This window comes from Siniperca chuatsi, linkage group LG6 (assembly GCF_020085105.1).
Source record: "Siniperca chuatsi isolate FFG_IHB_CAS linkage group LG6, ASM2008510v1, whole genome shotgun sequence".
In the NCBI taxonomy this organism is placed as follows: domain Eukaryota; kingdom Metazoa; phylum Chordata; class Actinopteri; order Centrarchiformes; family Sinipercidae; genus Siniperca; species Siniperca chuatsi.
Genome location: NC_058047.1, coordinates 24820922 through 24848646, shown reverse-complemented (window position 1 = coordinate 24848646; position 27725 = coordinate 24820922). Strand labels below are relative to the sequence as shown.

Sequence of the window (27725 nt, the reverse complement as noted above, 5' to 3'; positions counted from 1 at the left end):
CCTCCACAACATTCTCCACTGAGGAATTAATACAAGTTCTTGTGTTTTGTTATCACGATGCCTATCTATTGTAGTACACAAGTTACGAGTAGTAATCATACCTTGATTAAAGAACACTTTGCTTGGTAGACCATGCGGCACACGTCAATCACAGATTTAGGGAGGGACCTCTGTTTCCCTTGGTCCACACCCAAGGCACACTGACTGACAAGTGAAAGAGCAATGTGACCTGTGACAGGAAGAGATTTCACAGTAAACTGCTGTACAAGTGCAAATAATTTCAGATGTAAAGAGTTGCTTATAAAAGTGTTGGAGATTGTGGAAATGCAGAAAGGAAAGATTTGAATGCATCTTTGCAATAACCGACAACAATGAAAAGCCCATTTCAATGCTAAAGTGAGCCAAAATTAGCTCTTAATTCCTCCTCAAACAGCCTGTCTGAAACCAGTTGCTAGGTTACCGAGGTCTTGATGTTTGAGCAGGCAGCAGAGCAGCAGGCGGCCAACTTCCTCCACAGGATGTTCCGGTGGGAAGGTGATGGGTGTAATAAGATGGTATTGCTTACAGCAACGCTCTATTTGGCATAGGAAGTCCTATAATGTAACAACAAAAACAAAGCAAGAAAGCGTGACTACATCCTTCAGCTTCATGGTTACTGTGTAGCTATGCTGTTTGGTCTTTCATTGTCATGCCTGTACCTTCACAGTGTGGTCCTGAGTGTTGTTGTCAGCAATGGCCTGCAGGAAAGGCTGTGCGTGGTCACTGAGGGTTATTCTTCGGGAGTAGAGTTTGGCCTTGTCTGGAGTGGTTGTACCCAGGGAGCTGCAGTGGTCTTCATCCTTCTCTTCATTGTAGTTATAGTGGATCTGACTGGTCTGCAGGCCCCCAGAGAATATGGAGGACTGGAGCCATTCTGTGCAAAGAGATAAACACTTGCTGTTAAAATTGAAACCAATTAAAATGCAGAGTTTGGGAAAGACACATCTTGATTTTCAAACCAAAATCATTGAACCTACTGGCGCATTCAATCTCCATGGGGGACAGAGGGGTGCTCTTGGCCAGGTAGGAGGCATGGAGACCCAGCAGCAGCCCCAGGTTCCTCTCTGTGTCAATAAGTGGGGAGGAGAGACTGTTGAGGTCTGGAGTGGTGACTGTCTCCTGGTTAGGCTGTAGATGATAGAACATGAAAATATCAAAGACTAGAACCAATTATGAAGAATTTAGAAAATGTTAATTGGGATTTGGGATAGTTGGTACCTCCATATACTGGCCAACACAGAAGGCCTGCATTGACTCCCTGGTGTCTTCAAACTGCAGAGCAGCTTCCAAAGCAACCACTGGGTCCTCTCCTGCAAACTGGGCTGTAAAAGGAGAAGAGGAGAAAATGCAATGAGATTTGGTATTAGTCAGTAATCTTATCTACTGTCTGAAGCAAATGAAGAGCTTGGAAATAAAAAAACAGAAAGAAAAAAAAGTTCTGATTTATTCTGACTAATTATGGCAGATCTCATTCGAAAAACATATTTTTGAACCTCACCAAGGATACTGTTTCCTGCTAGCGACTGGGACTGAGCCTGGAAGTCCTTGATGTCATAGACCTTTCCGTCAATGACTGTCCAGAAGCCACCATCTTTGTTGTGGTTCTCCAGGTCAGCCTTGCGAATGAGGGAAACCTCTTCATTGTTCTTGGAACTTTGCCCTGTGAAGAACGACCCTGCCACAGCAGAAAAAGAGCTAGTTACATTCTAAACCACAACGCAGCGAGAGGCTAATCTAATAATAATAATAATAATAATAATAATAATAATAATAATCTAATAAATAGCATATCAGTGACTTTGTAAGACACAATTGGTGTTATACCCATAATGCCTGGCCAGGCCAGATCCTCATTATCGTCCCTCTCATGTCCTGGGGCCAGGTGGTTGAAACGGTCAAGGTGCTCCAGGAGTCCAGCAAGGAGAGGGATAGAACCAGTCTCCTGCATTAGACCTGCATCAATGGTGAGGAGGAGGACGATGGACACCACCAACTCAGGCAGCAGCACTCCTATCGAAGAAGAAACAGCAAGGCATCCATAACTGTCCCACAAGTTCCTTAAAAAGGTATGCATGTAATTCATGCAAACACTCAGCACTTTTGAGAGAGGGATTACCAGTTAGATCTCCTTCAATAACACGAGAGACTTCAGCAAAGTGACGGCGACCAGTAGAGGCAATACTTGTTGCCACTGGGAGGATGTCTCCAATGTGAGTACACAGCAGGGCGATGTACTTTTTTAACAGGGAACCAACACCAAGAAGCTCAGGATCTGCAAAAACAACAGAGAGATCTAACACTACCCATCTAGAGCTCATTTTCAAACTTAGCTAGTTCCTCTTATCTGGATGACTAGAGAAAAAATTTGGGTTGAAATACATGACTCACTGTATCCATTGACATTCTCTGTGCCGTTGACACCCAGGTAGAGTTTGCTAACCAGCAGCCTCTGGAAGCGCAGCAGCAGGTCCAGCGACGCAGAGCGTTCCTTGCTGACATGCTCTGCCTCTAAATAGTTGGAGATACGCCGAGCAACATCCTTCAGCCTCGCGATGGTCTGGGAGGCGATGTTCCTGCAGAAATCAAATGTGTAAATCTGCTAGCAGACAGCAAGAGGTTACTCTGTATAATGGCATAAGTGTAGCATGATTCAGGCAAACAGCAGGTACCTCAACAGCTGCTGTACAAGCTGCACCAGAGGCAGGCTTTGCTTCCCTGCTGACTCGTAGATGCCTGTGTTGATGAGGTCTTTGTCCAGCATGGCGCGACAACGGTGCATGGTGGAAGCATTCGCCTCCTGCTCATCAATCTCCTTCTCTTTCTGAGCCTCCTTCTTGGCTTCAATGTCCTGTCATGAAAAAAATTACTTGAAAATGAAAACTTGTATCCAGTGAGAGGCTTACTTCAGGAGTTCAGGGATGTGGATGCAGGAGATTTTAACATGTCTAATATTTTGTATTAGCCGTAGGATTTCAATAGGACACTAAGTGTGTCTAAAATTATCAAGAAGACATCAAATTCAATCTGTCTTAAAGTTTAGCCTGAGATTTCTGCATTTAGCAGGGTTCAACTAATACATTTGCCCAGTGCTTGAGGTAAGTAAATCATAAGAAATGTAAATAAAAAATTTAAATTCAAGCTGAATCTCAGTCCAAAGACAAATATTTATCTACACGCTATTATACAACCAGACAAAGTATTGTTGCCATGGATGCATTATGTGAGAGACGACAGAAGAGTGATGACTCATGCATTTAACACACTGACCTGTATCTCAGCAGTGATGGCGGCATTCAGTGCAGATTCCAACCCTCCATCAGCCATTAAGCTGCTGACCAACAAGTCGATCATGAAGCGACGCCCAGGGCTCACACTCATCTCATTTACGCATGCTGGGGAAAATAAGAAGTTTTTAATTAAAACCTCAATGTCCCCAGTCCCAACCATTTTTGCACTTCATATGAAGTGCAAAATGAACAGAGTTAATGGATTATTAAGTGTCAATTTCTGTGTTTAATCAGTGTTAGCAGATTTTCTGATTTGCACTCACCAGCATTAGGCAGAAGTGAGGATAATGCCCTCGCCCTTTCCTCAGCAGTGGGCAGCAGCACTGACCAGCCACTTTGGAGAACTGCTTGTGCAGCTGCTTGCACAGTATTGAGCACCCCAGCATTGCTAGCCAGTACTACCACCGTTTGTTTGAGGTTGTTAAGCAGCACGCTGCCAAGCCCCAGCCCCAGCTCCTCTGGATCCACCGTGTTACTGATGGCTGCATGGAGCTGAGGAGGGAGGTTTTTAGAGATATTATGATCAGAAGTCCAATTCTAAAAGTCCAAAAGTCTACTGTTGCAACGTTAGAAATGATTAATTCACAATCCTGTGTGGTAAACTAGGCATGAGAGAAGGTGTGGAGATGCCAAACTTTATTGTTAAGAAAATCTAAAGTTGCCACAAGCACAAATAAATGATACATCTGTAATGAAACATCAACTGTTGACAGATTGCCTACCTGGAGCCTGAGCAGGTTGAGTGTGGCGACTACCATGCACTCCTTCTCCTGCGGGGGAGGCCAGTCTGAGCTGCCATCCATCCCCTCACTGACCTGTCGCAGGAGCAGGTCCAGCTGCTCAAAGGTCATGGGGCAAACGTCCACCACAAAGGGCACACGCTGCCCAACAGACCACTCTGAGCACGAGGACCAGGCGAAGCTCTGAAAACAAACAAAAACGACACAAGTGTTATATGTTTTGGGTCTATCATTACAAGCATATAAAAATCATCAATGACAGTTATGCATTACCTGTCCTGGGCCACAGGAGATTCCCACTATGTGTTTGGAGTTGAGCCCTGGGAGTGCCTTAGGTTGCTTCTTGTTAGAAAAGAGTGTATCAAAGTGTTGTAGCTTATCATTGCTGCCCCAACTGTGCACCTCTCCGTCGTCTGTGAGGGCCAGGCAGTGCGTAGATCCCACAGCAACATCCACAACTTTCTTTCCTGCTTGCAGACATAACAGACAAAGATCAGTCTTTGTGTTCTAAAAGCTTCGGAAGAAATTTTTAGAATCGTCAACTCACCCTGTAGACTGTCCAGCAACTTGGGGTAGCGAACATGTTCATCAGTGCCATGGCCAAGGCGTTGGTTGTCTCCCTTTCCCCAGGTGTACACTTGGCCTTCTTTGGTGAGAGCCACTGAAAACTGGCTACCGCAGCACACTTTCACTATGTCCAGGTCCTGCAGTTTTTCCACAAGTTTGGGTGTCTTGCATCCATCGCTGCCTCCTCGGCCCAGTTTACCATAGTCTCCGTCCCCCCAGGACCACACCTGACCTGTGGAAACGCACAGAGATGGTGGATAAAATACCAACACTTCAGTTTGGGTGATGCTGATGGATTATATGTTCAGAAGTCAAGCCAAAAATACTCTTGCTGTTACCATTCTCTGTCACAGAAAGTGTTTGTGCATCACCACTTCCACATGCCACATCCACCACCTTTAGTCCCTTCAACGCTGTCACCAGCATGGGTGTGGTCTGGTCCTCACTGGAGCCTAGAAACCCAATCAGAAGACAACTCTTTTTCAGTGATAAAACAGACAAAGATGGTCTTATTCAAGCTGAGGCTGTGTCCAGCAGTTCAATGCAGATGGAGCTTACCATGGCCTAGTCGACCGTAGTTCCCTCTGCCCCATGTATAGAGTTCGCCATCAGCTGTAATCGCAGCACTGTATGTGCTCCCACAAGCAATTTGTACCACGTGCTTTCCTGTCTGTTTCCCATTGAAGGCTGCAATCATTGTAGGCTCTTCTAGATACCTGGGATAAAGTGAAAATGGAGTTGATGCCACCCTGACAAATACAAGAAGCTTTTCAGGAACATTGTGAAAAGTAATAATTTATGTCTCAAGCATTGTTTTAGGCTTTTTTAGAGGAATTCTTAGTGTTGGATGTTTTCATTCTTGCTTAAAATGCCATGTCAGTGGCAGCTGTGGAAGCTGTCTTTGGTGTAATAGCAGAAAACATTAACACAATGTCCTAAATTTGGGATATAATGTAATTATAGCATCTGTATGGTTGATAATTTAATTTGGCTAGAATTTTAGATATTGGATTTATTGCCCTAAATGCCCAGCTTTACTATTATGTTTGTGAATGCCACAATTGTCAAAGTCTCTTCAATGTGGAAGTATATTTCCATATAGCTTCATATTGTATAATACATGACAAGTTGGAAATTAAACATCAGCTAGGGTTTTCTCTGTTTGCTTACGTGGTGTCTCCATGTCCAAGGCGGCCTCCATCACCGCAGCCCCATGAGAACACCTCCCCATTGGACGACAGGGCTAAGTAGTGCTGCCCATCAGGATGAGCTGCTAGCTTCACAATCTTTCTGGAGCTCAGACCATGGATTAGCATAGGAGCCTGCAACAAAATAATTCAGTGACTCCATCTGCAGCTGACAGAGATCGCTTTTTTTTCCAGAATAAAGCTAGTTCATTGGAGAGGGTACATTAATAAACAGAAAACACCAGTGCAACAGAACTGACCAGGGTTGTGCTCTTGTAGTTTTGGGTGTAAACAGCACCACTGCTGGACAGGATGAGAAAGCCCTTTTCTGAACAGACTATTTGTGCGACTCCAAGGCTTGACAGGGCTTTACACTGAATGGGCCCATTAACATTGGCATAAAGCTTCCAGCCCAACAGGCCCCAGGCAATCACCTCCTGCAAGGTTCCCTGGAACAAAAAGAGACAGAGAGGGAGACAAAGTCAGTCACATGGTGATTTTTTGCCATTTTAGCTGCAATTTCTCCTTTGACAAAAATACACAACCATAAAAAAATAAAAAATACACTGTATAAAGTCCATGTCAACCTTTCATGTTTGATTAACTGCCATCCAAGTTTTTCCAAAGGAGGATTCACACTTGTGTGAAGTCTGATGATGGCCATGTTTATCCATGCTTTTTGTCCCAGCATATCATACTAGTAAACAGGACACAGTGTGCACATCCAAGATATATATAGCACAAAGATGATAAAACAGGCAAATAACTCAAGCAATAACTGAGGGAAGGAGTAGCGTCACTGAACTAAAAAATAAGATAACTAATCATTCAGGCATTGCCACTTGAATAAAAGAGTTGTCACCTTGTGTGATGTGGGGGAGTTGCAGTGTGGAGGGCTGCAGGGAGAAGCCAAGCGGTCCAGGTGAGCCATGATCACCACAGCTGTTTGCCGAAGGTCAATAGCCAGGTCATTATCCTGAGGCAAGGTCAGATAGCGCAGGAAACTCTCATTTGGACTCAGAGGGGCTGTGAGGATCTGGAAATCACAGCAATCAAACGCAAAGTACTTATTAGCTTGATTTTTACTTTAAGACAGGTGTTTCCAAGCGAGGCAACAAGGCAACAGACCTTCATTTGATAACATTTTGTTTGAGAGGTTTCTTGCTCTCTCATTGTCCTATCTTTAAGTGACATAAAAAGAAGAATTTCGGGTTTGGGAGAGGAAATTTTCACCTCAGCTTCCTCTTCAGGAATGTGCTCCTCCTTGCTGCTGTGTATATTCTGAAAGCGCTGCAGGAGGGGCAGCAGAGGGGCACTGGTTCCCTGGGTGGAGCGCTCGTTGTCCATCTCTCTGGTGCCATTTTCCCACAGGCGCAGCAGCAGCAGCACAGCAGAGAGCAGCTGACTGGAAAAGACACAATGACAAAAAGATAAAGTGAGCAATCAGGTAGCAGTGCATTTCAACTGCAGTAGGATATGACCATAGCCAAATAAGCAGGTATTAAGGGTATCTGGTTACCTGAGAGTGCCCCTCTGTACAGCCAGCTCCAGCAGGATGGCCAGGGCTAGGTGCTGGTCCTGAAGAGGAATGTTGCCTTTGGTACTGGCACTTCCATGTACGTCACTGGTCCCAAAGAAGATAAGGCATGAGAATCACAAAAGATGATCCAACACATCTTAAAATATACAAAATTAGCGAGTGATCTGATCAGTAAATAACAAACCTGAGGAACTTGGTGGCCCTCTCAACAACTTCGAGCCACACTGATGATACAGTTCCCTCATCAAACAGTGTAGCCTCTGGTAGGGCACGTAAGGCGTCCAGAGACTCCTGGAGAAGCTCACTGCAAAGATCTGCATCATCTCCTGTGAAACACAAACCTCTTCTGTTTTTGTATACACAGGGTAGCCAAAAATATAAAAACGTACAGTTTGCCAAGTTCAGCATTTGGGCAAAAGGAGGATTTACAGTATTTTAGTTTACAATATATTCCCATGTTTTCCTAACTCTAAAACTAAAATGCAATTTACACGAGCATATAATGATACATACATTGCAAATTCACTTAAATCTGGCCTAAAACAGCAAAAGAGAAATTAGAACTATTTATACATCACTTATTGATTCTAATATCCAGAATTTGTACATGTGTTCATTCAGCAGGTGGTGGTTGAAAAAGAACACACTGTTACACTTCTGTTGTTCTTACAATGTATTCCAGGAATACAGCTAGACTGAGGATGAGAGGCTGTCTGTCTCTGTGTGTGTGTGTGTGCGCTGCTCATGTTACAGGAAGGCTACAAAGAAGAGGCCGGCTCTTTGTTCCCACCCAGTCCCTGTGGACAGACAGCTCTCAACCTCACATCGGTACACGTAACAAAAACAGCATCTCTACTTGCAAAGCTAACAATGAAGAAACATAGTTGTTTATCATTCGATATAATCAGACTGTGTGATTGATATACACTGAGATACAGGTTTATTAATTGTATGTTGCTGGTAATCAAATCAACTCTACTGTCTTTTTTTGGAGGCCATAGTCTGTGGTGGTGTTGTACTGGAATGTATTAAAGTATGTTAGTCCACCCCGCTTTACATACATGAAGGGGACTAAATTTTAAAGTCACAGTTCAATATAGTCCAACAGGACAGCACCATAAACTACAGCCTAAAATGAAATATATTCAAATCCTATGTGACACAGAGATTGATCATTGATTGTTCCTAATTTATCTGCCTATATTGGGGACTTTTCTATTTCAGTGGTACTGTTACTGCATGAAGATTCAGAGCTACGTGTAACCAAATGGCCCTTTTTCCATGTTAGATACATTCTTATCCCAAAACAGTAGGACTGCTACCAAAAAGTCTCCCTGGCCCCATGCGGCCTAAAACTCCTGCAGTCCTTCATCTAGTCGACACCACAAGCTAAGGCTAAAAACATAGCATTGAGAAATATGTCGAGCTGTTTACTATGGAGTAGCTTGTGACATGGTGCAACACATTCATTAACAGCTGTTGAGCAAAGCTCCATCACCATGACAGCAGCTATAATCACCACCACTAGGGCACAAAACGTCTTCACTGTCAGTATCCTGGGACATCCTTACCTGACCTCCAGGCCCGACGCAGAAAAGCAAAGGCAAAAGAGAGAGCAGCCCTGGAGCCGACTCTGGCCAAACCTTCAACGCCTTTACTGGCCGGACGAGGGCTGAAAAAACAAAGCAAAGTACACAGAGGATTAACACAAGATGCATTTGTGAGTGTGTTTAAGAGGCCTCCATAAGGACAACACAGTGTGAACACATTCACCAAGCTGTAGGGTTTAACTCAAACAAACATGAACAATTTGTAAGTCGGGTACATATAAGTACATTCCAGGAAGACACTATGTATTTTATACATTGTAACTGCACTGGCTCAAGTTAAATACTAATTGTTTTTACCTCTTATTGTCAGCAGCAGGCAGCGGTGGGCTGGGGGGCGTCTTCCAGCGGACCTTGTACTTCTCCTCCATCATGCTGTGGCTGAGAGAGATGAGGTAGCGCTCCAGGATGACCAGGCGCTGGCGCAGGCGTTGGGCAGACAGGGTGCTTTTGGCCATCTGAGCCGAGAGCTTCTGCTGGTCGTCAACCAGGACCATCAGACAGTCCTTCAACTCTGTCTCGTCTACACGCACAAGGAAGGGGCAACGAAAACATCATCATCCTAAACATAATGGAACTTATTTGTCACCCATAATTACTTCTCACAGAAAAAAACATGATCATTAAACTCTATTTTGAGTGCAAAATTATTAAAAAATACATATAAATTGACCACTCACATGTCATTTTTTTATGATAAGACACACCCACTGAGTTTTAAGATTATTAAGCTGTTACAAAATATTATTTTCCTCTAAGTTTATTTTCCATTAAGTTTTTTTCTTTATGTAATTCTTTACCAATTTCTGGCAGCAAGACTCATCTTAAAATATATGTAAAAATGTATGCGCAGTATATGCAATATATTGTAACTGTTCACCAGAAACCTTACACTAAGGCTTTCAGAGTGGGAAAAAAAAGCAATGGCACTTTGTATGACCCATTTAAAACAATGTGCACTATGCTTTAAAAAAACCTTGACAAATCACATTTTGATTTGTCTTCAATATGAGACATTTAACAATAACATAAAGCAGATGGTACAGGGCAAACAAAAACATCAAAGAGTGAAAACATTTTTGCCATTCTGTAAACATACTGCTGCGTTTTAATAATTTAAGCTGCAATCTGGTCTTAAAATTTTAATATTTAACTCTCAAGTTATTATATGTATAGAAGGTTCTATATGTTTGTGTTTACCAATAGAAATAAACCACCCATAAAAACATACACACTCATCTAAAGTTTAATACATAAGTGATGAAACACCATTTTTTACAATTACATCTCATTATTACACTCCAGCTGCATAGTGTTTCAAGAAAGGGGCCTATAACACTTAAGCTTGTTTATTACTTGTAGTCTTGGCTGTTTCTTAATGAAATTCAATATTTCCCCCACTGGCTTTTACCACAACCAGTCCTTTGTTCTGATCTGGTTCAAGAGAAAATGCTTTCTTAAGCGTCTATACAGCAGCGCTGCAGGGAAGACAAGATGGGCAAAAAAAGCAGGTCTGAAATGAAATTATGTAAGCAAGACTGGTCTGAGGTTGTATGAGCCACACTACAGTCAGCTGTGCTCAGCTGTCAGGACAGATATATATCCCAGTCAGACAAAGTCTCAAACTATTTATTATACATTACCCATGGCTAAAAAGTCACTTGTGCTAGAGAACTACCAAATTCATAGGGGCTGATTAACTCTTTATAAAAAAGATCTAGCATGGAAAAGAAAGGTAAAGAGAGGGATAATACATCCACTGCTAAGAATCAGAGCAAATCTGTCACATGGTCCCTGCACCACTTTAAAACAATAGGTTGGGTCTGGGCTGCTGAGATCAACATGTTCCAGATATCTGACCACTCAGTGGAAAAGCAGGAAGTATGCTTGTTTGAACTTTAAGCATCAATGACAGAGCATTCATCCACGTAGCGATCCAGTTGCACTCACTGTACAATCAGACCAGTGTGATTTCCTGACTCAGTCAATAAGAAAAAAAGACAGAAGCAGCCAAGTTGCTATTAGCAAAGGCTGTATTTGCTAGGCATCCCTCCCCATACTTATCTCCCCCAATGCTTATATCTCCCCACCATAACACTGTCCCACCCAGTCCCACCAGTAAACACAGCTTGGGTGAGAGCCGCTTCCCCCGAGCTGGACCACATTATAACGCCTACCAAGATTACACTCCGAGGGGTAAAAATAACCACTCAGACCTACAGAGTGCAAGTTGTCATTTCAGAGTTTCCACACCTCACGTGCCAGCAAAACATGTGCACATCAGCAGGGCCCTAAAGACATGAAGTTGATCAACAGAGAGGTTGGCCATGTGTTGAAACAGTCAGTATCATTGTATCTAGTCGACATTTAGGCGTTGTGAAACCATCTGCTAGCAGCATGCTATTAATTACCCTACTTGGAAACGGAAAGGCATAAAATAACAAGAGCAGCAAAAGCAGACAACAGCCCAACAGGCAGCATCGTAGTAGCCTGCCACATCTTAACCTTGTTCAGGTAGCCTTCTCACCTGGCTGCCGCCCCCAGTCCCAGGTCTCAATGATGGAGTGATGTACAGATGTTGATGTCTCCTCCTCCTCTTTCTTCTCTTTGTCGTTGGGTTCATCCTTCTTCTGAGTTCCAAAGCAGTCAGTGCAATCCTCTGAAATAATCAGAAGAAAGGTTAATGACAACCTTCATTTCCATCAGCAAGGTTAAAATTCCAACCCTGGCCCTGGCTCACATATCACCCTTAGACAGTGTGCAAAAATGTACCATGCCATCAGAAACAGGAGGCAGCAATGTGTAAATCTGTAAAAATAAATAAATAAATAAAAACATAGAAGGTAAATGAATGCTGTAATCTCTCAGTGCCATACCTGGGTGAGCCGATTCTTCTCCGTTGAATGTTATCTCCTCATCTTTTACCATTTCATTCCACATCTCACTCAGTCCCTCTGGAGAGAACGCCCGCTGCCAATGGAAGTAAGAATCAGAAACTCAGCACAGCATGTTTATAAAATCAACTTTAAAATGTTCAACGTGTATTCACATCTTTATGTGTTTGCTTTGTGAGTTCTGCCTAAGTATGTCAGAGGCATGCTACTATCACATTATAAATGGCTAAAAAGCTAAAATGTGTCCTGTGAACTTGGGTTAGCTTGTTTTTGTGTGATATTAGCACCAAAAAATGTTCTCTTCACAGTCACCACCGCATTTTAAAATAACCATTTGTGTTCTTTGCCTGTATTTCATTCCTCTTTAGATTTTCAAATATTTGGAGGAAACACAAATTCTTACATCTGTTTCACTTGTGGAAGGAAATCTGTTGTGTAGTCTTCATAACCCAGCTAAGAAAACTAACACCAACAAACTGATATCAAATATAAGTGAAGAATGAGAGTACACAATAGCCCCTTTATCAATGAGTTCCAACTGATTCAAGGATACATCTGCTGTAAAATCTCATCACCCTACTGGTACAACATTCATGCTTTGCTTTACTAAGAAATACTCACAAGTTGAAAGCCAACTCTTGCTTTTAAGGTTCTAATGTCTTAAATGTCAAAAACATGTTGTTAGCGCACAGATGACACCAGACCAGACCAGACACATAACACTAAAGCTGCCTTCAGCACCGGGGAGAGCTCTAACAATCGGAAAACATGACACCCTTCCCCAATTTAAGTTCTCATTTGATAGTGCAAACCAATTTTCAAGTACAGGGTGAGTCCACACAGGCGACAATTTATGGAGGTGAGAGAAGACAGCTCGTTGCACAGCCTATTTTGTAGCACGAGTGTTGTAACCCGATCTTCTCTAAATCCATCATATATTGATAAAAAGACCTCATAATTACAACCAACGTGGGTTTGTTTCCACAACATAGATTTTTTTTTAAAATACCTTTTCCCTTAACTTACTGTAATATTATAGGCCACACTTCTTTTCACGTTACAGGAAAAACAATAATCATCTGCGAGTCTTGACACAGCTTCCAGGCCAGTGGTTGCAGATATGTCTTAAGTGATCAGGTGTGTCAGGTTATAACAACAAATGTAGCCCCCGTAGTTCAACTCTGTTTGGCTCTGACTATGTTAAAGTAGCAGAATTTTGAATGTGTATGCTAACTAGTGTAACACGCATTCACTTTCTGGCATTATAGAAAAAATGTTTTGGGAAAAAAAGGGCAAGACAGACATTCACTATCAGTGAGACAGAAACAAGGTTTAGAGGTTTTGCAATATGTCCCCCACATGATGCAATGCAGTCAGACTGACAACAATTTAGAAACAAAGCAGTTTCTAAAAGAAACTAAGCAATACAGTCGTTTTAGATAGCAAAAAACAGCTGGGAGTGCTGCAATAATCCAAGATGGTAACATTTTCTCAGCCCATAGAGGAAAATGTATCTTTCAACTGAAGCGAAGATGAAAAATACTGTCAAACTTGTGACTGACTTCATCTGAAAAAGCAGTAATTTTCATATGATTCCTTCCTTTGTGCACACATACCTGTAAGTCTATCTTCAGCCATTTGTCATGAAATCTCAGCTGAGCATCGAGGGTAAAAGATGGAGAAGGCATCTTCCCCTCTCCTCTCCTGGCTGCAAACGCAGCCAACCTGCACGATAAATAGATGAAAGGCTGTGTTATATAAGATATATTTACAAAGTTAGGAATGATGAGAAGCTAATAATGACTGACATTATAAAGTGCCTGTGATTCAATAAGGGATACGTTTTTTGCCCATAACATAATAAAAAAGTGAGGTTGGACAACATTAGCATCCTCCTTTCCAGGCCTGCTTCCAGTTTCTTTTGAACTGAATAAAAACGTAGCTTAACACCTATCTGTTTTAAGATGAAAACTTACATTAACTCAAACTGGTGAACTTACACAGTGTGGGAAAATCAGCATAACCAACCAATATTATCATCCAAATGTAAACAAAAGGGAAGCCCAACACCAGCTTTCAAAACATAGGACTGAATCACTCTGAATCAATTTTAATGGCAGGTCTTACACAAACTAACATCAGACAGCAACTAAGTTACATCCAAATTTTGCTGCCTTTATCACGAATGTTTCAGTTAAAGTCACGTTACACGAAATGCTTTATCCTTAGCTGGGTCAGCCTTTTCAATTATAAATGCGATTATTCGTGTTACTTTCTAACTTAATCCAAAAATCACTACTGTGACATGTAAGTTGTACCTTGAATTCGCTGCATTAACATAATTAACGTTGGAGTTTAAGGCCAAAGATGTATCCATAACTCTAACGTTGCATGAGACGTTGGGAGGAAAACGAGAATATCGTAGCATTAAATGCTAGCAAGGGCACAGTCTCTGTTAACCTTGATACTGCGGTTATAACCTAGTTGACATGTATGATAACAGACACTAGTCCAGCGGATAACACACACTGACACCGCACGAGTACGCTCAAAACGCAACACCTAATACTAGGTAACGTTTACATTAGCTTGGTGGCTAAGGCTAACTACTTAGCTTGCTAGACAGCTAATACTAACACAACGTTAGCTAGCTAACGCTAAACCAGCTCCCACGATCCATGCAACGATGAACAAGCTTCTGTGACATGACACTGAACCGAATGAGATGCAGCGTTCCGGCGAGTTCAGCAACACTAGGAACATGGCAATTTTGACAACACATTTCTAAATTACCTGCGGTCTCGTCTCGAGCTATTCTCGTCTCCTCAGCTGCTTTGCTGCATTAACAAGCCGTTCATAAAACTTGATTGACAGGTCGCGGACTGGGGCACGAGTCATGGAAACAAATTACGTAGCCGTAACTTGGACATTCAATGCGATTGATCTGTACCACAACAGCCCGCTGAGGTGCGGTTTCTAATGCGACGTGATGCCTTGGCAACAGAGTCTACTCCGCCCGCTCGTGCCGGGCCGTGTCATAAAATGTGCGCTTCTGTTGGATTCGAGGCGGGACATAGGAGGGGCGAGGTTGGCCTGCAATGAAGTCAAACTGTCCGCTAGGTAGAGGTGTGTCTCAAGGAAATATTTATTTCACAGATGATTTATTCAGCTACAGAGTTATATATTTCATATAGTTTCAGATGTTTATTTAATTATAGTTTATTTATTTTACATTTACATTACATTTTAAAAGCATTATCATGTTTAAATCTAATTGAATAAAACAGTTCTGAATGAATATTGTATAATTTTGCTGTATAATTTTGCTATTTATAGTTATTTGTTGCTTTGTCGGTCTGCTGTAATTTTATCTATGTGATGATTGACCACTCAGGCAATATCGACCTGTCTACAAGTTAGACAGTCATCAGAAATGTGGCTTCCTTGTCATTTTGAGTATGTGTACACAAAGGCCACTAAGAGCAGCACATGTGGGATCACATGATAGTGAAGCTTACTTAGATAAATGAGATTTTCTATAAACGGCCTCTAGGGTGTGGTAAAATATAGGAGGCTTTTTCTGTGAGCGTGAAATTACAGAAGCAAAGGAAACATGTTCCTGTGGCAATCTCATTGCCATGTAGAGGCAATAAACCGTTTGGAGTGAAAAGTATGTAATTTAATCAAATGCAGTGAGAATAATGATGTGCTAGAGGCACCGCACATGCGCACTGTCTCACTTCCCAATCCAAACTACGAAACTGGACTGTAGACCGTCAGTTATTCTGTAGTAAAGCTAAACCTTGTGCTCAGCAGCCACAGTAATGGCTTCTGACTCCGAGCCAAGTGGTGTTTCGTTGCCCGTTGCTGGAATAGCGATAGCTGTAGTATCAAGTTTCATCAATGGGTCGACATTTGTGCTTCAGAAAAAGGGAATATTACGCTCCCGCGACAGAGGTAGACTGAAACATCAGATAAGTAGACGGACATTAGCTCTTCTTAAAGAATATCTATATGGGTAGAAGTCGGGAAGCCATATAAATTATGTCATGAAGTTGAGTAAAGCGTCGTCGCCACACAGACTAAACTCTTGACTGTATTTTCCGTAGGAGGGTCGTACCTCACAGACGTGGTGTGGTGGAGTGGCACATTGTCCAGTGAGTATAGCGCCATCTATCGACTCTGGGTGCACAGTAACGCAGGAAATCACATTCTGAGTGTTGTGCAGTGTCCCTTACTTTTAAAACTTTTAAAACATTACTCTCCATGAATGTTTAAGGCTAAATGTTCTGACACGCCTGTTTATGAATCTCATTAGTGATTGTTGGTCAGATTGGAAATTTCCTGGCGTACAATGTGGCCCCTGCTGTGATAGTTACACCGCTAGGAGCCCTTGGAGTGTTATTTGGGTAAGTCCAAGAGAGAACTGGATTCATATTTTTGTTTTGTTTTTCTTAAGCATTTAGCTGTGGTATGGTTTGACCAAACTAGAACCATTATACAGCAACATACTGTAGCTATACTCATCCAATTACAGACTTTGGTTTTGAATTGAAGAGAGATTTCCCTCAGGCACAGTAAAGTTGTTAATTATTCATCTTTTTGCTGTCATTTTTAATGTGAACATGGTTTCCGTTTTTAATACAATTTCAATATAAATCATTCTGGTACCATGACATTAAGCAATCACGAACTGCTTCAATCTCATTGTGTCACTGTATTATTTTATATCTACCAAGCACGTGATTGCAGAGTCAAGATTTAAAACTATTGCACTGTATAATATTTTCAGGACTCTATGAATTGCCTTGCGTATTTTGCAACAAGATGCTGTTTTTGTGCGATGCAGGGCTGTGCTGGCTTCTTGGATCTTAGAGGAGCATTTGAATATCCTGGGAAAGCTTGGCTGTGTATTATGTTGCTGTGGCTCTGTTGTGCTCATCATCCATGCCCCTAAAGCAGAGGCTGTAACGTCGAGACTGGAGTTAGAGGAGAGGCTATCGGACCCAGGTGACAAAGTCAATTTTGTTTTTTTGCCTTTAATTTACTCTTTAGTAATTGATGAATGTATTTGTAGAATTGCAAGCAGGCCAGTAAAATGAGTCAATGTGCAATCAACACTTTTTAGTTTGACTGATTCAAAGTAAGCACTTTTTTCTGAATTATTATTTCTTCATGAAAATACACAATGTAATGGCATTATAAATGAACATATCATTTCTCATCCTGCAGTGTTTGTAATGTATGCCCTCTTGGTGGTCCTGCTGCTGGCCATACTAATTGGGTGGATTGCTCCAGCTCACGGCGCATCAAACATCATGGTGTATGTCGCCATATGTTCCCTCTTGGGAAGCTTCACTGTTCCAAGCAGCAAAGGCCTTGGCCTGGTTGCACAAGACGTCTTTGGAGAAGGGCCCCCGAGCAGCAGAGCTCTGGCTCTCTTCCTGGGCTTGCTGGGGACGCTGGCTGTCAGCGTCCTGATACAGTTCCTCTTCATCAACAAGGCCTTGGAGGGTTTCAGCTCCAACGTGTTTGAAGCCATGTACTATGTGACGTTCACATGCGCCGTCATTCTTGCTTCTGCTCTTCTCTTCAAGGAGTGGACTGCGCTAACTTTAACCGACAGCCTCGCCATGCTTTGTGGTCTGGCGACAGTGTGTGTCGGGGTCGTTTTACTCCGCATTTCCCAAGAGGCTTTGATTACTTGGAAGAAGAAGACTGACTGATTGCGATGCCTTCATATTTACATGACTTTTGTGCCATACTGCATTTCTTATAACACAGAGTCTATACTTGATGCATGAAATGACCAAAGCTACAGTGTATTTATAACTACTTTCACTTACCATTTTACTTGAATCTCCATGCAGTTTCTTATGGAGCAGTTCTCAGTTACTGTGTAACTCAGAAATATCACCCAAAGTAAAACACTATGTTTTTCTTTAGATAATCATTCCTTCTTTAATTCCATTAATACTCACTAATGTAACACTCATCATCACGAGACTGTCACTTCACCTCTCATAGCTTTTAAACAACACAACACCGGTTAATTTGGCAACTTCACGTTTTTACTAACTTCAAATTGTTACAAAGCGGCCTACAAACCATTGGTTAAATAGGAACTGAAAATAATTCTGTTTACTTTCATCTAGAGCAGAGGTTTTCAAAGTGGGAGGCAGGTCTTCTCAGGGGGGCTCCACACTAAATCAGGGGAGGCTCAGTGAATGGAAGAGAAAAAAATATTACTATTAGTTATCAAAAGGAGATAGAATAGCCTAAACGTGTGTTATTTGGTTTCAAGAGATAGTTCAGAGATACAGTAGTCTGGGGGAATTCTACTGTTGTTCCCACTTTCCCAGAGTCAGAAACTAATAAATGCCTTAGCACAGACCTTTATTCATGTATTTGGTGTAGTCTGAAGTTATGTCAAACAGCAATATTAGGCAATCTTGGCTCAATTGATGAGTGTCTGTGAGAGCAAATAACATAATCATGATCCCATAGGTATCCAGGAATTGAGTGAAACTAAGCATGTAAACTGGGGGGGCGCCTTTTTCCAAGCTTTATCTGAGGGGAGGCCCACAGTCTCAGACTTTGAAAACCTGTTATCTAGAGCCCTCAAGGCTTTAATGGGCCACTTGAATGTTCTCCCTAGGTCCAAATGCTAAACTGTATCAGTGCAGAATCACCTACACTTGACTTATTCAGTGTGCCTATGAATTATTCAGTGTAATTTCAGAAGCAGACCAATAAATTTTTGTTCCCTTGTCAACATGTTCAATCTGGCTACAGATTGTGGATTATTTATTTAAATTATACAAATGGTTACACTCATTTCTAAGCTGGTCCATGAAGGGTCCATGAGAAATACACAGTCCTTACAAGCTATATGAGTCTTTTCTCATATAGCTATAACCAAAACCCTTTTTGAAAAGGGTTTGGTTATCTTGCTTGATTTAAAAGGTATTAAACTAAATCAAGCTAGTTACATATCACCATCACCTGTAAATATTTTGGCTTTGCCTTTCCTTATACAATTACTGTTTAGAGATATTTAATACATTGTCAGGTTTTGGGGGAAAGAAGAAACTACAACACCTTTGGCCTAGTTATCTATTAGATTAGAAAACAGATTTACAATAAATGATTCCTTCCATTAATTTAGTAAAACGTGGGCGTCATACTGTCATTAAACTAATAAGTTTAATTTCCCACACATTTTGGTTGTTGTGATGCTGTAGTCCCTATTACTAGTAATGTACATGATTTTGAATAAACAAGGACTGCTAATTGGAGTTTGTGTTCTTATAAGTGATAGTGTGAAATGACTCCAATTAAAATCTCATCGTAAATACTGTTGAGTGTTGGTCTGTATTCAGCTCCAGTAGATTATAGTATCCCTGCGGTACTGGGCTTCAGCCTGCGGAGGGCACGCAGTCAGACTCGCAGCTCCTGTGATAAGCGGAAGAAGAGCCTCGCAGTGCGGTAGTCGTCAAGCGGCGTCGGTGCTGGCTGAATGTGGAGAGAGAGCAGTATGAGATGGTTAGCCACGGAGTCAGGAAGCAGGCTAGCTATTAGCTAACCTCTAGCCGCTACCACTTTCTCCTTGTTGGGGAAACCAGCCACCTCTGGACAGGTATTTAGCTCTCATTGTGACTTCTCAAACCTAGCAAGCAACCGATATTCTTTCACGTTAACGCTAACTGATTTCGCTAGCCAACCAGATAGCCGTCGCGCTAATGTATGCTAACGTGCCTAACGAGGAATATACTAGCAGTTTAATACTCGTAAAATTATCAAAATGTAACGCTGTGGCACCACCATAGTGCTGCACCCACTGAGAATAATGTACTAACATACAATAGCCTGGTAATGATCAAATAGGCTGTTAAGGGCGACTTCACGCTAGCTGGTTAACGAGCTGCACCTAGCGTGCCCAGGTTAACATAAAGCTCAATGGCGAGGAAAGGTTCAACTTTGATCACAATAGCTGTATATTCTGTGATGAAGACATTGAGACTACGGACCGCTCATTTTTTATTCTGTCTTCATAGCAATACTTTCTGGTCAATCAAAAATCTTTTCTCTCTCCCATTTTACCAGAAATAATATTGCATTTGGAATCATAATGGAGGATAAGAATTTCTGTTGGATACTTTATTTATTTTTTTTTTTTTTTATCCATAAATGTCTTAAGACACAACCCTTATTGGTGGTTTTTATGAGAGAACTAGCACTGTAGGCCTACTGCATATCACTGAAGTATATGAAAAAGAAAACAAAGAATAAACTACTGAACATTATTGATGCCTTAGGTTTATTAGAAGAGACCCCTTAGCTTTTTTTTGGTCTTTTATTAGTTTATAATTCTGTTTACAATGTGTGCTCCGTTTTCTAAAGAGCCTACTACTGATGATGTATCACTTGTCATATATAAAAAGACAAAATCCTCAGTTCACTTCCTGAACTCCTATGTCCTGACATATCAGCTTTGCAGTACAACACCCAGACAACCTGGTGGCTATTCAACAGTCACTTCTGTGTGTTTGTATGGGACCAGCTGGCAGTGAAATTAGATAGTCCTAAATGTGTTGTTACTCTAATGGATTCTTCCCTCACATCAAATTATGGTTTACCCATTTGTAATATCGCATGTGGAAACAGTAGGTCACTTTTTGACTTTTACTCAGCAGCTGATAAATGTTTTGTCTGCCATGTGCTCTGCTCTCAGGTGTCTGGTCTGACCAGAACTGTACTTTTTGTCAGCGTCTGCATTGCTTGGTCGTAAATGTGACAGACCACATAAACACATCCAACCTCGCTATGGGTCAGGACAGGGGGAAGTATGATTTTTACATTGGTCTGGGATTGGCCATCAGTTCCAGCATCTTCATTGGAGGCAGTTTTATCCTCAAGAAGAAAGGACTTCTGAGGCTGGCAAGGAAGGGATCGATGCGGGCAGGTACTGACTTTTTCTGAGTATCTAATGCACGTCACAACTAACCTAACGCCAAGGAACAAGTTGTCCTATGTCAGCTGCGTCAAGGCACTCCCTGCTCTAGTTGTGCAACACTGAAAGCCAGCTAAGTGGTCAAACCAGTGGGGACCGCCCGTTAACACACCTGATTACACCTTCCCGACATTTCAGGCTTGCTTAGTTTTGCTCTGCAGGGTGTGTGTGTGAAAAATCAGCACTCTCTTAACACCCAGTAATCATTAACTTCAGCATTTCACTTGACCTGCAGCTCAAATCCAGTGCAGATGTCTGACTTGTGGTCGTGGTCATTACATAATTCAGGTTTTGCGTGCATGCAAATGTAATTTAAATGAGTGGAATCACATGTTCTAAAATGTTTATTTTTTGCTCTTCAGGTCAGGGTGGTCATGCATATCTAAAAGAATGGCTATGGTGGGCGGGTTTACTATCAAGTAAGTGACACTATGCAGTTAAAATTGTAATTAGCTACAAACCCAGTTAACATGGATCTGGTGATTTGCAACTGATGTTTAAATGTTGAGATTAAAACTGGGCCAAAGTTGGTTGAAAACATGTTTTTCAGACGTCTAGGTTACATGTAACTGTTGTTTCTTCAGGACATTTTTTAAATGACGTAGGTCCTCATTGTTCATTTGAAATGTCATTGGAATGCCATAAAACCATTACACCTAGCCTAGATGTCTGTAAAACATTTCAACCAACTTGAACCCAGTTTTAACCTAGACTCCTTGATGTCTTTTGACCTGCAAATTACAAAACCCATGCTTAATACGTGGGAGGGTATCTTTGTTCTTAATATTGTTGCAACACACTCAAACCTCAGACAGTATTTCAGTGTTTACCTCTGTCTGCCTTCATTACAACAGTTATCCTTTTCATATTTGGTAGTTAACTTAATGTGTTTTAATCCTTTATAGTGGGAGCTGGTGAAGCAGCCAACTTTGCAGCATATGCCTTCGCTCCTGCGACTCTGGTCACCCCACTGGGAGCCCTCAGTGTGCTTGTCAGGTACAGATGACTCACTGCATGATTTGGAGACTTAAACCTTGTCTAAATGGACTTATTCCTTATGTTTGTAAATTGATTTGTGGAGTGGAGTCACTGTGGCTGACCGTAAATGTCATTGCAGTGCGGTGCTATCGTCGTACTTCCTGACAGAGCGGTTGAACCTCCATGGGAAGCTCGGCTGCCTGCTGAGCATCCTGGGTTCCACCACCATGGTGATTCACGCTCCGCAAGAGGAAGAGATCAGCAGCCTCGAGCACATGGCCAGGAAACTGGTTGACCCAGGTACAGAACAAATTCTACATCAGAGACCCTGTCCAGAAATATTTCTTTTCCAGTCACCCTTCATAACAAAAATATTAAAAGACTGAAGCAAAATACATGAAATACAGCTATTCCATATCAGAATGGTGCCTACTTTGGTCCAATTTAACACCCCCTTCCTTCTTCCTAGGGTTTTTCATCTTTGCCACTCTTGTCATCATCGTGGCCCTCATCTTCATATTTGTTGTGGGTCCCCGCCACGGTCAGACTAATATCCTTGTCTACATCACCATCTGCTCAGTAATTGGGGCACTATCGGTGTCCTGTGTCAAAGGACTGGGTATTGCCATCAAGGAAGCAATCGCTGGGAAAAACGTCGTGAAAAACCCACTGGCATGGATCTTGCTTTTGGGTCTCGTGGCCTGTGTGAGCACACAGATCAACTACTTGAACAAGGCTCTGGACATATTCAACACCTCCCTGGTGACTCCCATCTACTACGTGTTCTTCACCACATCTGTGCTCTCCTGCTCCGCCATCCTCTTCAAGGAGTGGGAGCACATGGGCACAGACGACGTGATCGGCACCCTCAGTGGCTTCCTCACGATCATTGTGGGTATCTTCTTGCTCCATGCCTTCAAAGACGTTAGCGTCAGCTTGGCCACTCTAGCTGTGTCCATGAGGAAGGAAGAAAGGGCCTTTCCTGCGGTCAACGGCATGGCGCCACACAGCACTTATGAACTGCTGCACAATGAGTCCACTGAGAACATGGAGGACAGAGAAATGGGCTTGCCTTTTGATAGCGTCTCTAGAAGAAATGGGGCAATGACTTCCTCATTGGATCATTAAAGAACTTTTTTCCAGCCCCCTACTGACTCACCAAAGGTGGCATTGTTATGGTATATGAAAACAATAAGACAATCAGCTGTATGGGGAAAGTTACTTGGACAGACCAGTGGATTGTATTTAATGTTTTAATTTGCCTTACTTTTCTCAGAATATGACCTGGTCATATTCAGTTACAGTTAGAACTTAATTTCATTCCTCTGTAGCGCTGTAAATATTTTTTAAGAAATGTTTTGTTATATGTACATGCATATTCATGCACTAACTTACTTTCTATAAATCAAAAGAAAGTTTTAATATATATTCTATATAAGGTCCTGCTGACAATGACTACATTTAGAAGGACAGTCATTATGATTTGGGTTTTCGTGATACTTGAAAGTAACAACAATATTTGTTGGAAGTCATTATGAACTTTTTTTGTTTACATGAAAAGCTCTTGAAATGAACCATCAGATTTGTTACATATTTATTGAATTAAAATGATTAAAACATTTGAAACACAAGGCACAGTGAATAAATGCTTAACATGAGTATGAGCTTTGTTACTTTTCAATTTCCTTTAAAATGTTTAGCATGCATGTTCAACAATATGGAAAATACAAATTTACTTTCACCCCCACTTAAAATAGGTTGCTGTTCACCCTTAACATTCCACCACTGCAAACCCTTAAATACTTATCTGATAAAACTAATTTCCCTTCCCTGATCTATAGCTTTCTGCAAGTATAAAACAAAGAGTAGTTCATCCAGAAAGGGCAAATATCTATTCATTTCTTATAAGGCACAAGTGAATACAAAAAAACAAACATTCTGACAAAAAATGTGGCCCAACTTCCTTACATTTAATGGTCCTTTGCTACTAAAGACCTAAAGTAAATGATGAGGAATATTTGTGGATAGTCTGGTAATGCTAACAGTGTTTGGAACTTCACGCTGGTCCATAGTATCGACAGTGGCAGCAGCACCTCAGCTGCTGGCAAGCGACTGGTGTATCGGTGGTTGGAAGCATCGGACGTGTTCGACCGGCATGTTCTCTCCATCTCCAGACTTCAGGTACTTGTTCAGGATAGCAAAAATCTCATTGTTGAGGACTTGGAATTTGCGGATTCTGTCAACCATTTTCTTCAGTGGCTAAAGAGGAAAATGCAGAAAATATGAACGATTAAAGATTTTTCCATTAAATAAAATGCTCTGGTAAATCAGCAGTATGTTTTGTACAGAAAAAGTTAAAGAAAACAAGTGAACCTGGGCTTAATAGGGATGAGATTGATACCACTCTCATGTCTGTATGCTTAATATGAAGCTACAGCCAGCAGCCGGTTAGCTTAGCTTGGCATAAAGACTGGAACCAGGGGGAAACAGTTAGCCTGAGTCTGTCCAAAGATAACAAAATCCACCTGCCAGCACCTCTAAAGGTCACTAATTAACACGTTATAGCTTGTTTAATCCATATAAAACACAGTTTTACAGGGGGGTTACGTGCCGGACTCTTTCTTGGCCGGGTACAGTAACTTCCTGGAGTCTTTTCATCGCCGTGAGACTCCTGCCTCCAGTCTTTATGCTAAGCTAACCGTCTCCTGAATGTAGCTTCATATTTATCATCCAGATATGAAAGTGGTGTCCCCAGTTTTATGATAACATTTTTAAAAATGCCTGAAAAAGTCAAAGACATATGACAGTACTGACAATTAAACAACTGCGGCACCATGTAAAGCATGTCATGTGACGAACTGCCATTGCTTTACACAGTCTTGCTAATCATTTCTCCAACTCACCACGCTCTTGATGACCTCATCCTTGCCGTCATGCTTCTGCACCTTGAGAAGGTGGTAGCTGAAGTCGAGGATGTCAAAGCGTCTGTGCTGTCCCAGGAGGGCGATGATCATGCAGCCAGCCCAGTGGAGGCCGTCTCCGAAGCACTGCCTGGAAAACAGGAGTGGGGGTGTGTGAGTAAAGATGTGGCGCTTTAAATCACATGTGGTGGGAGCATGTGCTGCAGATGTGTGTACTGCTGCACTCACTCCACTGTGAACTCATGGGCTCCCACAGGGATGCAGTACACAAACTGCATGGCACTCCAGAGACGGTGGAACTCCACACACTCGTCCACGTGCATCACGCCATTGCTGGGCAGCGGTCCACGCCAGATGGGGTCGTCCAAGAAGCCTCGCACGCGTGTGAGGATGACCTCGAACATGGACAAACCGCAGCACAGCCTCTCTTTGGTCAGGAGGTCGCCCTCACGAGCAATGGCAATTTGCTGAAAGAGAAGTGAAGGATTCTCATCACAAAGAACTGGAAACACTACAACGACAGCTTCCTGTCATGGCATTGTTTGGACTGGCCGTACCTGTGGGGTGCCAAGGCGCTCTATCAGTGGAACCAAATGCAGTGCTGTGTATTTGGCTTCCAAGCGCTTCATCTTAGCATCAAGGCGTTCCCCCTCTGCACGCGGTGAGGAAAAGAAAAGTACAATACGATAAGTATTTTTCTTATTGTCAACAAATCAACAAAGTATTGCCTGTGTAGCCAAACCCTGACATAGCTTATTCCTCTGGGCCACTGAGCTCCATTATTGTCGAAAAAACACACAATGAGCTGTTGCACTGGGTGACATGTTCCTCCATTATCCATAAGCACTCACCAGAGCACCAAATCTGTATTAATCCATGGCTGGAAACAGCCCCCAACAAATGCACTCTCTCTTCCTGTTTGAGTAACTTGCAATAAAAACCCACAGTGCCCAGCTGTTTTAGGAAATTATTTAGCATGTTTTTATAAGTTTCGTATTTTCAGTAGAAACCAGTGGGCCCTTGCCTAAGAGTCAAAGTGCTGTGCGACTGACTAATGCATTACTGATTTTAGGCTGTCCGAAATAACTTCCTCATTCACTCATTTACTACCCCCTTTATAATAGACAATCAATAGTTTACTCAACAGTGAGCAGTAAATTGAGATGTTTTTTTGTGTGGCACAATACACTGTGGGATTGTTAGCAGAAAGTAGTGTACTACTGTTCCATTATGTGGCTTTTTGAGGGCACTATATAGAGCATGTAGTAAATAAAACAGTAAATAAAGTGCACTATATAGTAAATGGGGAGTGATTTTGGATACAGCCTTGGACTTTAAGATTTGTTGACAATAAATTAAAAAATAATTTAAGCTGCCAGTAAGCTTCATCCGAAGTGCTTGTCGGATGGTCTAACAGCTTCATAAACCCCCAGCTCCCTCACCTTTCCAGCGTCAGAAGTGGGTGGGCCCATGTCCGGGAATTTCTGTAACTTTCCAAAACCGACAATCAGACATTCACACCCACTTTGCACTGTGATTGGCCGGCTGTGTAGAGGTGAGAAAGTAGCCAGGGTTCGAATTTCTTTTTCCTCACTCTCTTTTTCCATTAGTTACACAACCATTTCTGTCACTGGCTGTGTATTAACGAGTGAAACGCTATGGATGCCTTGTCTTAAAACGTCTGCCATTATCCCCATATTAATATGATTAGCATGTTTCACTTCTCTAAACGACTGCCAGCGTTTCACTCTGCCTTCGGACGTGGCCATCCGACATGGGCAGACAGCACGTTGTATGAACTAGTTCAGTAAAACCAGCCTTAAAACAACACCGACATCTCTCCACTTGTAAATAAACTACATGTTCTCTCATGCATTTACCTTTGACGTGGACTCTTGGAAGAATGTTCTGAAACGGTGCAGCATGCAGCAAATCACAAACTTCTTCCTGTGACTGAGAGAAAGATAAAGTAAAAGTCAAAACACTGACATGTACGTATAAAAAGGTATGAAAACACATTTGAACTGCATCCTGAATAAGTTAAACTCAATAATGTTTGTTTCAACTGAGATCTGTACCAGACTCTGCTCGCTCAGCAGACAGAACAGCATGGCGTTGCCCACTTCCCTCAGGTTCTGGAAACACACCGTCTTGAGCTCAGCGTACTCAACAATGTCCTTCAGCTGGTGGTGAAAGAATTCTAGGATACCTGAAAAGAAATACAGCCTAAATATCTCATCTCCAACCTTATTTTCTCAGATGTCTCAAGTGTACAGGTCTCTGGTAAATGAGGATATTCAGTGTGATCCGTTGCTAACTCTGTTCTCCTGCATTTATATGAAAAAAAATAAAAAAAGGAGCAAACAATATGAGCAAAACAAGTACAAACCCTTCTATTACTTCATGGAGATTTGATGCCAGGGTATTTGCTGAAGCAGGTGTTCTCACAAGATGTCATTAACAATGTCACTAGTTCCCCTCGCATTTGAAAGCTTCAATTAAAGCCTTAAAAATAGCTCATGCTTAATAGTTGCACAGCGTGGTTCTGAAGCGCTACCTCCTCACTCACAGCATCCAAGGGACATTTTTCTGACCAGACCGTGCGGTTATTTAGAAATAAAAGCTTTCTCTGGGATAAGAAAACTAATGTGAAGTAACAATGCCGAAGTGAAAGGCATGGCTATGTGAGGTATTTTCATCATTTTAGTGCAGTTAACAGATGTAGAAAGGGATCAATTTTTGAATTAATTCAAATTAACACACTGATCAATGGACTCTTTGGGCCAATTGATTAGTCCATTGATCAGTCTTGCAATAAGTAGAGGGTACATGGTCAGTTACCTGGGGAACCGTACTCGTGGCGGGGAAGTCGGCAGATCTTGGGCATCACCTCCATCAGGGTCTTCACATACTGCATTATGGTGCCCTGAAGCTATACAAGAGAAGGAGAGC

At 42.0% G+C, this 27725-nt stretch overlaps 4 protein-coding genes across 9 annotated transcripts in view; 2 read left to right on the top strand and 2 right to left on the bottom strand.

Annotated features, from left to right (window-relative positions):
* The window catches only part of herc2 (HECT and RLD domain containing E3 ubiquitin protein ligase 2), a 42307-nt gene extending 27518 nt beyond the window's left edge, over positions 1-14789 (bottom strand). Inside the window, exons 1-29 of one of the 3 annotated variants that reach the window (XM_044198861.1) lie at positions 14655-14789; positions 13478-13586; positions 11844-11937; positions 11495-11626; positions 9268-9490; positions 8932-9032; positions 7545-7686; positions 7340-7444; positions 7054-7225; positions 6683-6856; positions 6081-6269; positions 5804-5955; positions 5192-5349; positions 4972-5085; positions 4614-4865; positions 4340-4533; positions 4049-4249; positions 3590-3818; positions 3307-3431; positions 2709-2887; positions 2428-2612; positions 2156-2311; positions 1864-2049; positions 1538-1714; positions 1258-1361; positions 1017-1167; positions 699-913; positions 461-593; positions 102-229 (exon numbers count right to left, since the gene is read on the bottom strand). In XM_044198861.1, coding sequence (XP_044054796.1) covers positions 102-229; positions 461-593; positions 699-913; positions 1017-1167; positions 1258-1361; positions 1538-1714; positions 1864-2049; positions 2156-2311; positions 2428-2612; positions 2709-2887; positions 3307-3431; positions 3590-3818; positions 4049-4249; positions 4340-4533; positions 4614-4865; positions 4972-5085; positions 5192-5349; positions 5804-5955; positions 6081-6269; positions 6683-6856; positions 7054-7225; positions 7340-7444; positions 7545-7686; positions 8932-9032; positions 9268-9490; positions 11495-11626; positions 11844-11937; positions 13478-13549 — 4443 coding nt within the window. In that variant the 5' untranslated portion in view covers positions 13550-13586; positions 14655-14789. Of the gene's footprint in view, positions 1-101; positions 230-460; positions 594-698; positions 914-1016; positions 1168-1257; positions 1362-1537; positions 1715-1863; positions 2050-2155; positions 2312-2427; positions 2613-2708; positions 2888-3306; positions 3432-3589; positions 3819-4048; positions 4250-4339; positions 4534-4613; positions 4866-4971; positions 5086-5191; positions 5350-5803; positions 5956-6080; positions 6270-6682; positions 6857-7053; positions 7226-7339; positions 7445-7544; positions 7687-8931; positions 9033-9267; positions 9491-11494; positions 11627-11843; positions 11938-13477; positions 13587-14179; positions 14199-14654 lie in introns of those variants that run through there. The other 2 variants (XM_044198859.1, XM_044198860.1) reach the window with 2 other exon arrangements.
* Positions 14790-14860: 71 nt separating this feature from the next.
* On the top strand, positions 14861-18605 carry nipa1 (NIPA magnesium transporter 1). 3 transcript variants are annotated; one of them, XM_044198864.1, is made up of 5 exons: positions 14861-14987; positions 15971-16018; positions 16180-16270; positions 16711-16871; positions 17094-18605. In XM_044198864.1, the coding sequence occupies exons 1-5, from the start codon at positions 14960-14962 to the stop codon at positions 17585-17587; spliced, it is 822 nt and encodes a 273-aa protein (XP_044054799.1). In that variant the 5' UTR covers positions 14861-14959; the 3' UTR covers positions 17588-18605. The 3 variants fall into 3 exon arrangements, with proteins under 3 accessions (XP_044054799.1, XP_044054800.1, XP_044054797.1); XM_044198865.1 differs by lacking the exon at positions 14861-14987 and adding an exon at positions 15422-15531; XM_044198862.1 differs by lacking the exon at positions 14861-14987 and adding an exon at positions 15570-15818.
* Positions 18606-19300: 695 nt separating this feature from the next.
* On the top strand, positions 19301-23510 carry nipa2 (NIPA magnesium transporter 2). Of its 2 annotated transcripts, XM_044198918.1 has the most exons (6): positions 19301-19500; positions 20596-20826; positions 21237-21293; positions 21780-21870; positions 21992-22152; positions 22322-23510. In XM_044198918.1, the coding sequence occupies exons 2-6, from the start codon at positions 20688-20690 to the stop codon at positions 22978-22980; spliced, it is 1107 nt and encodes a 368-aa protein (XP_044054853.1). In that variant the 5' UTR covers positions 19301-19500; positions 20596-20687; the 3' UTR covers positions 22981-23510. The 2 variants fall into 2 exon arrangements, with proteins under 2 accessions (XP_044054853.1, XP_044054854.1); XM_044198919.1 differs by lacking the exon at positions 20596-20826 and having other exon boundaries at positions 19302-19500.
* Positions 23430-27725, bottom strand: part of cyfip1 (cytoplasmic FMR1 interacting protein 1) — a 32258-nt gene continuing 27962 nt past the window's right edge. The window contains exons 25-31 of the mRNA XM_044198917.1: positions 27615-27705; positions 26852-26982; positions 26654-26726; positions 25331-25425; positions 25002-25240; positions 24756-24903; positions 23430-24111 (exon numbers count right to left, since the gene is read on the bottom strand). Of these exons, the coding sequence (XP_044054852.1) occupies positions 23947-24111; positions 24756-24903; positions 25002-25240; positions 25331-25425; positions 26654-26726; positions 26852-26982; positions 27615-27705 (942 nt within the window). The 3' untranslated portion in view covers positions 23430-23946. The remainder of the gene's footprint in view (positions 24112-24755; positions 24904-25001; positions 25241-25330; positions 25426-26653; positions 26727-26851; positions 26983-27614; positions 27706-27725) is intronic.

Bases quoted from the DNA above. Each gene is read 5' to 3' on its own strand.
- nipa1 (XM_044198862.1), top strand. From the start codon at position 15,686: ATGGCTTCTGACTCCGAGCCAAGTGGTGTTTCGTTGCCCGTTGCTGGA. The intron at 16,019-16,179 runs GTGAGTATAGCG...GAATCTCATTAG, and splicing joins GTGGAGTGGCACATTGTCCA to TGATTGTTGGTCAGATTGGA. The intron at 16,872-17,093 runs GTGACAAAGTCA...CTCATCCTGCAG, and splicing joins GGAGAGGCTATCGGACCCAG to TGTTTGTAATGTATGCCCTC.
- nipa2 (XM_044198918.1), top strand. From the start codon at position 20,688: ATGGGTCAGGACAGGGGGAAGTATGATTTTTACATTGGTCTGGGATTG. The intron at 20,827-21,236 runs GTACTGACTTTT...TTTGCTCTTCAG, and splicing joins GAAGGGATCGATGCGGGCAG to GTCAGGGTGGTCATGCATAT. The intron at 22,153-22,321 runs GTACAGAACAAA...CCTTCTTCCTAG, and splicing joins CAGGAAACTGGTTGACCCAG to GGTTTTTCATCTTTGCCACT.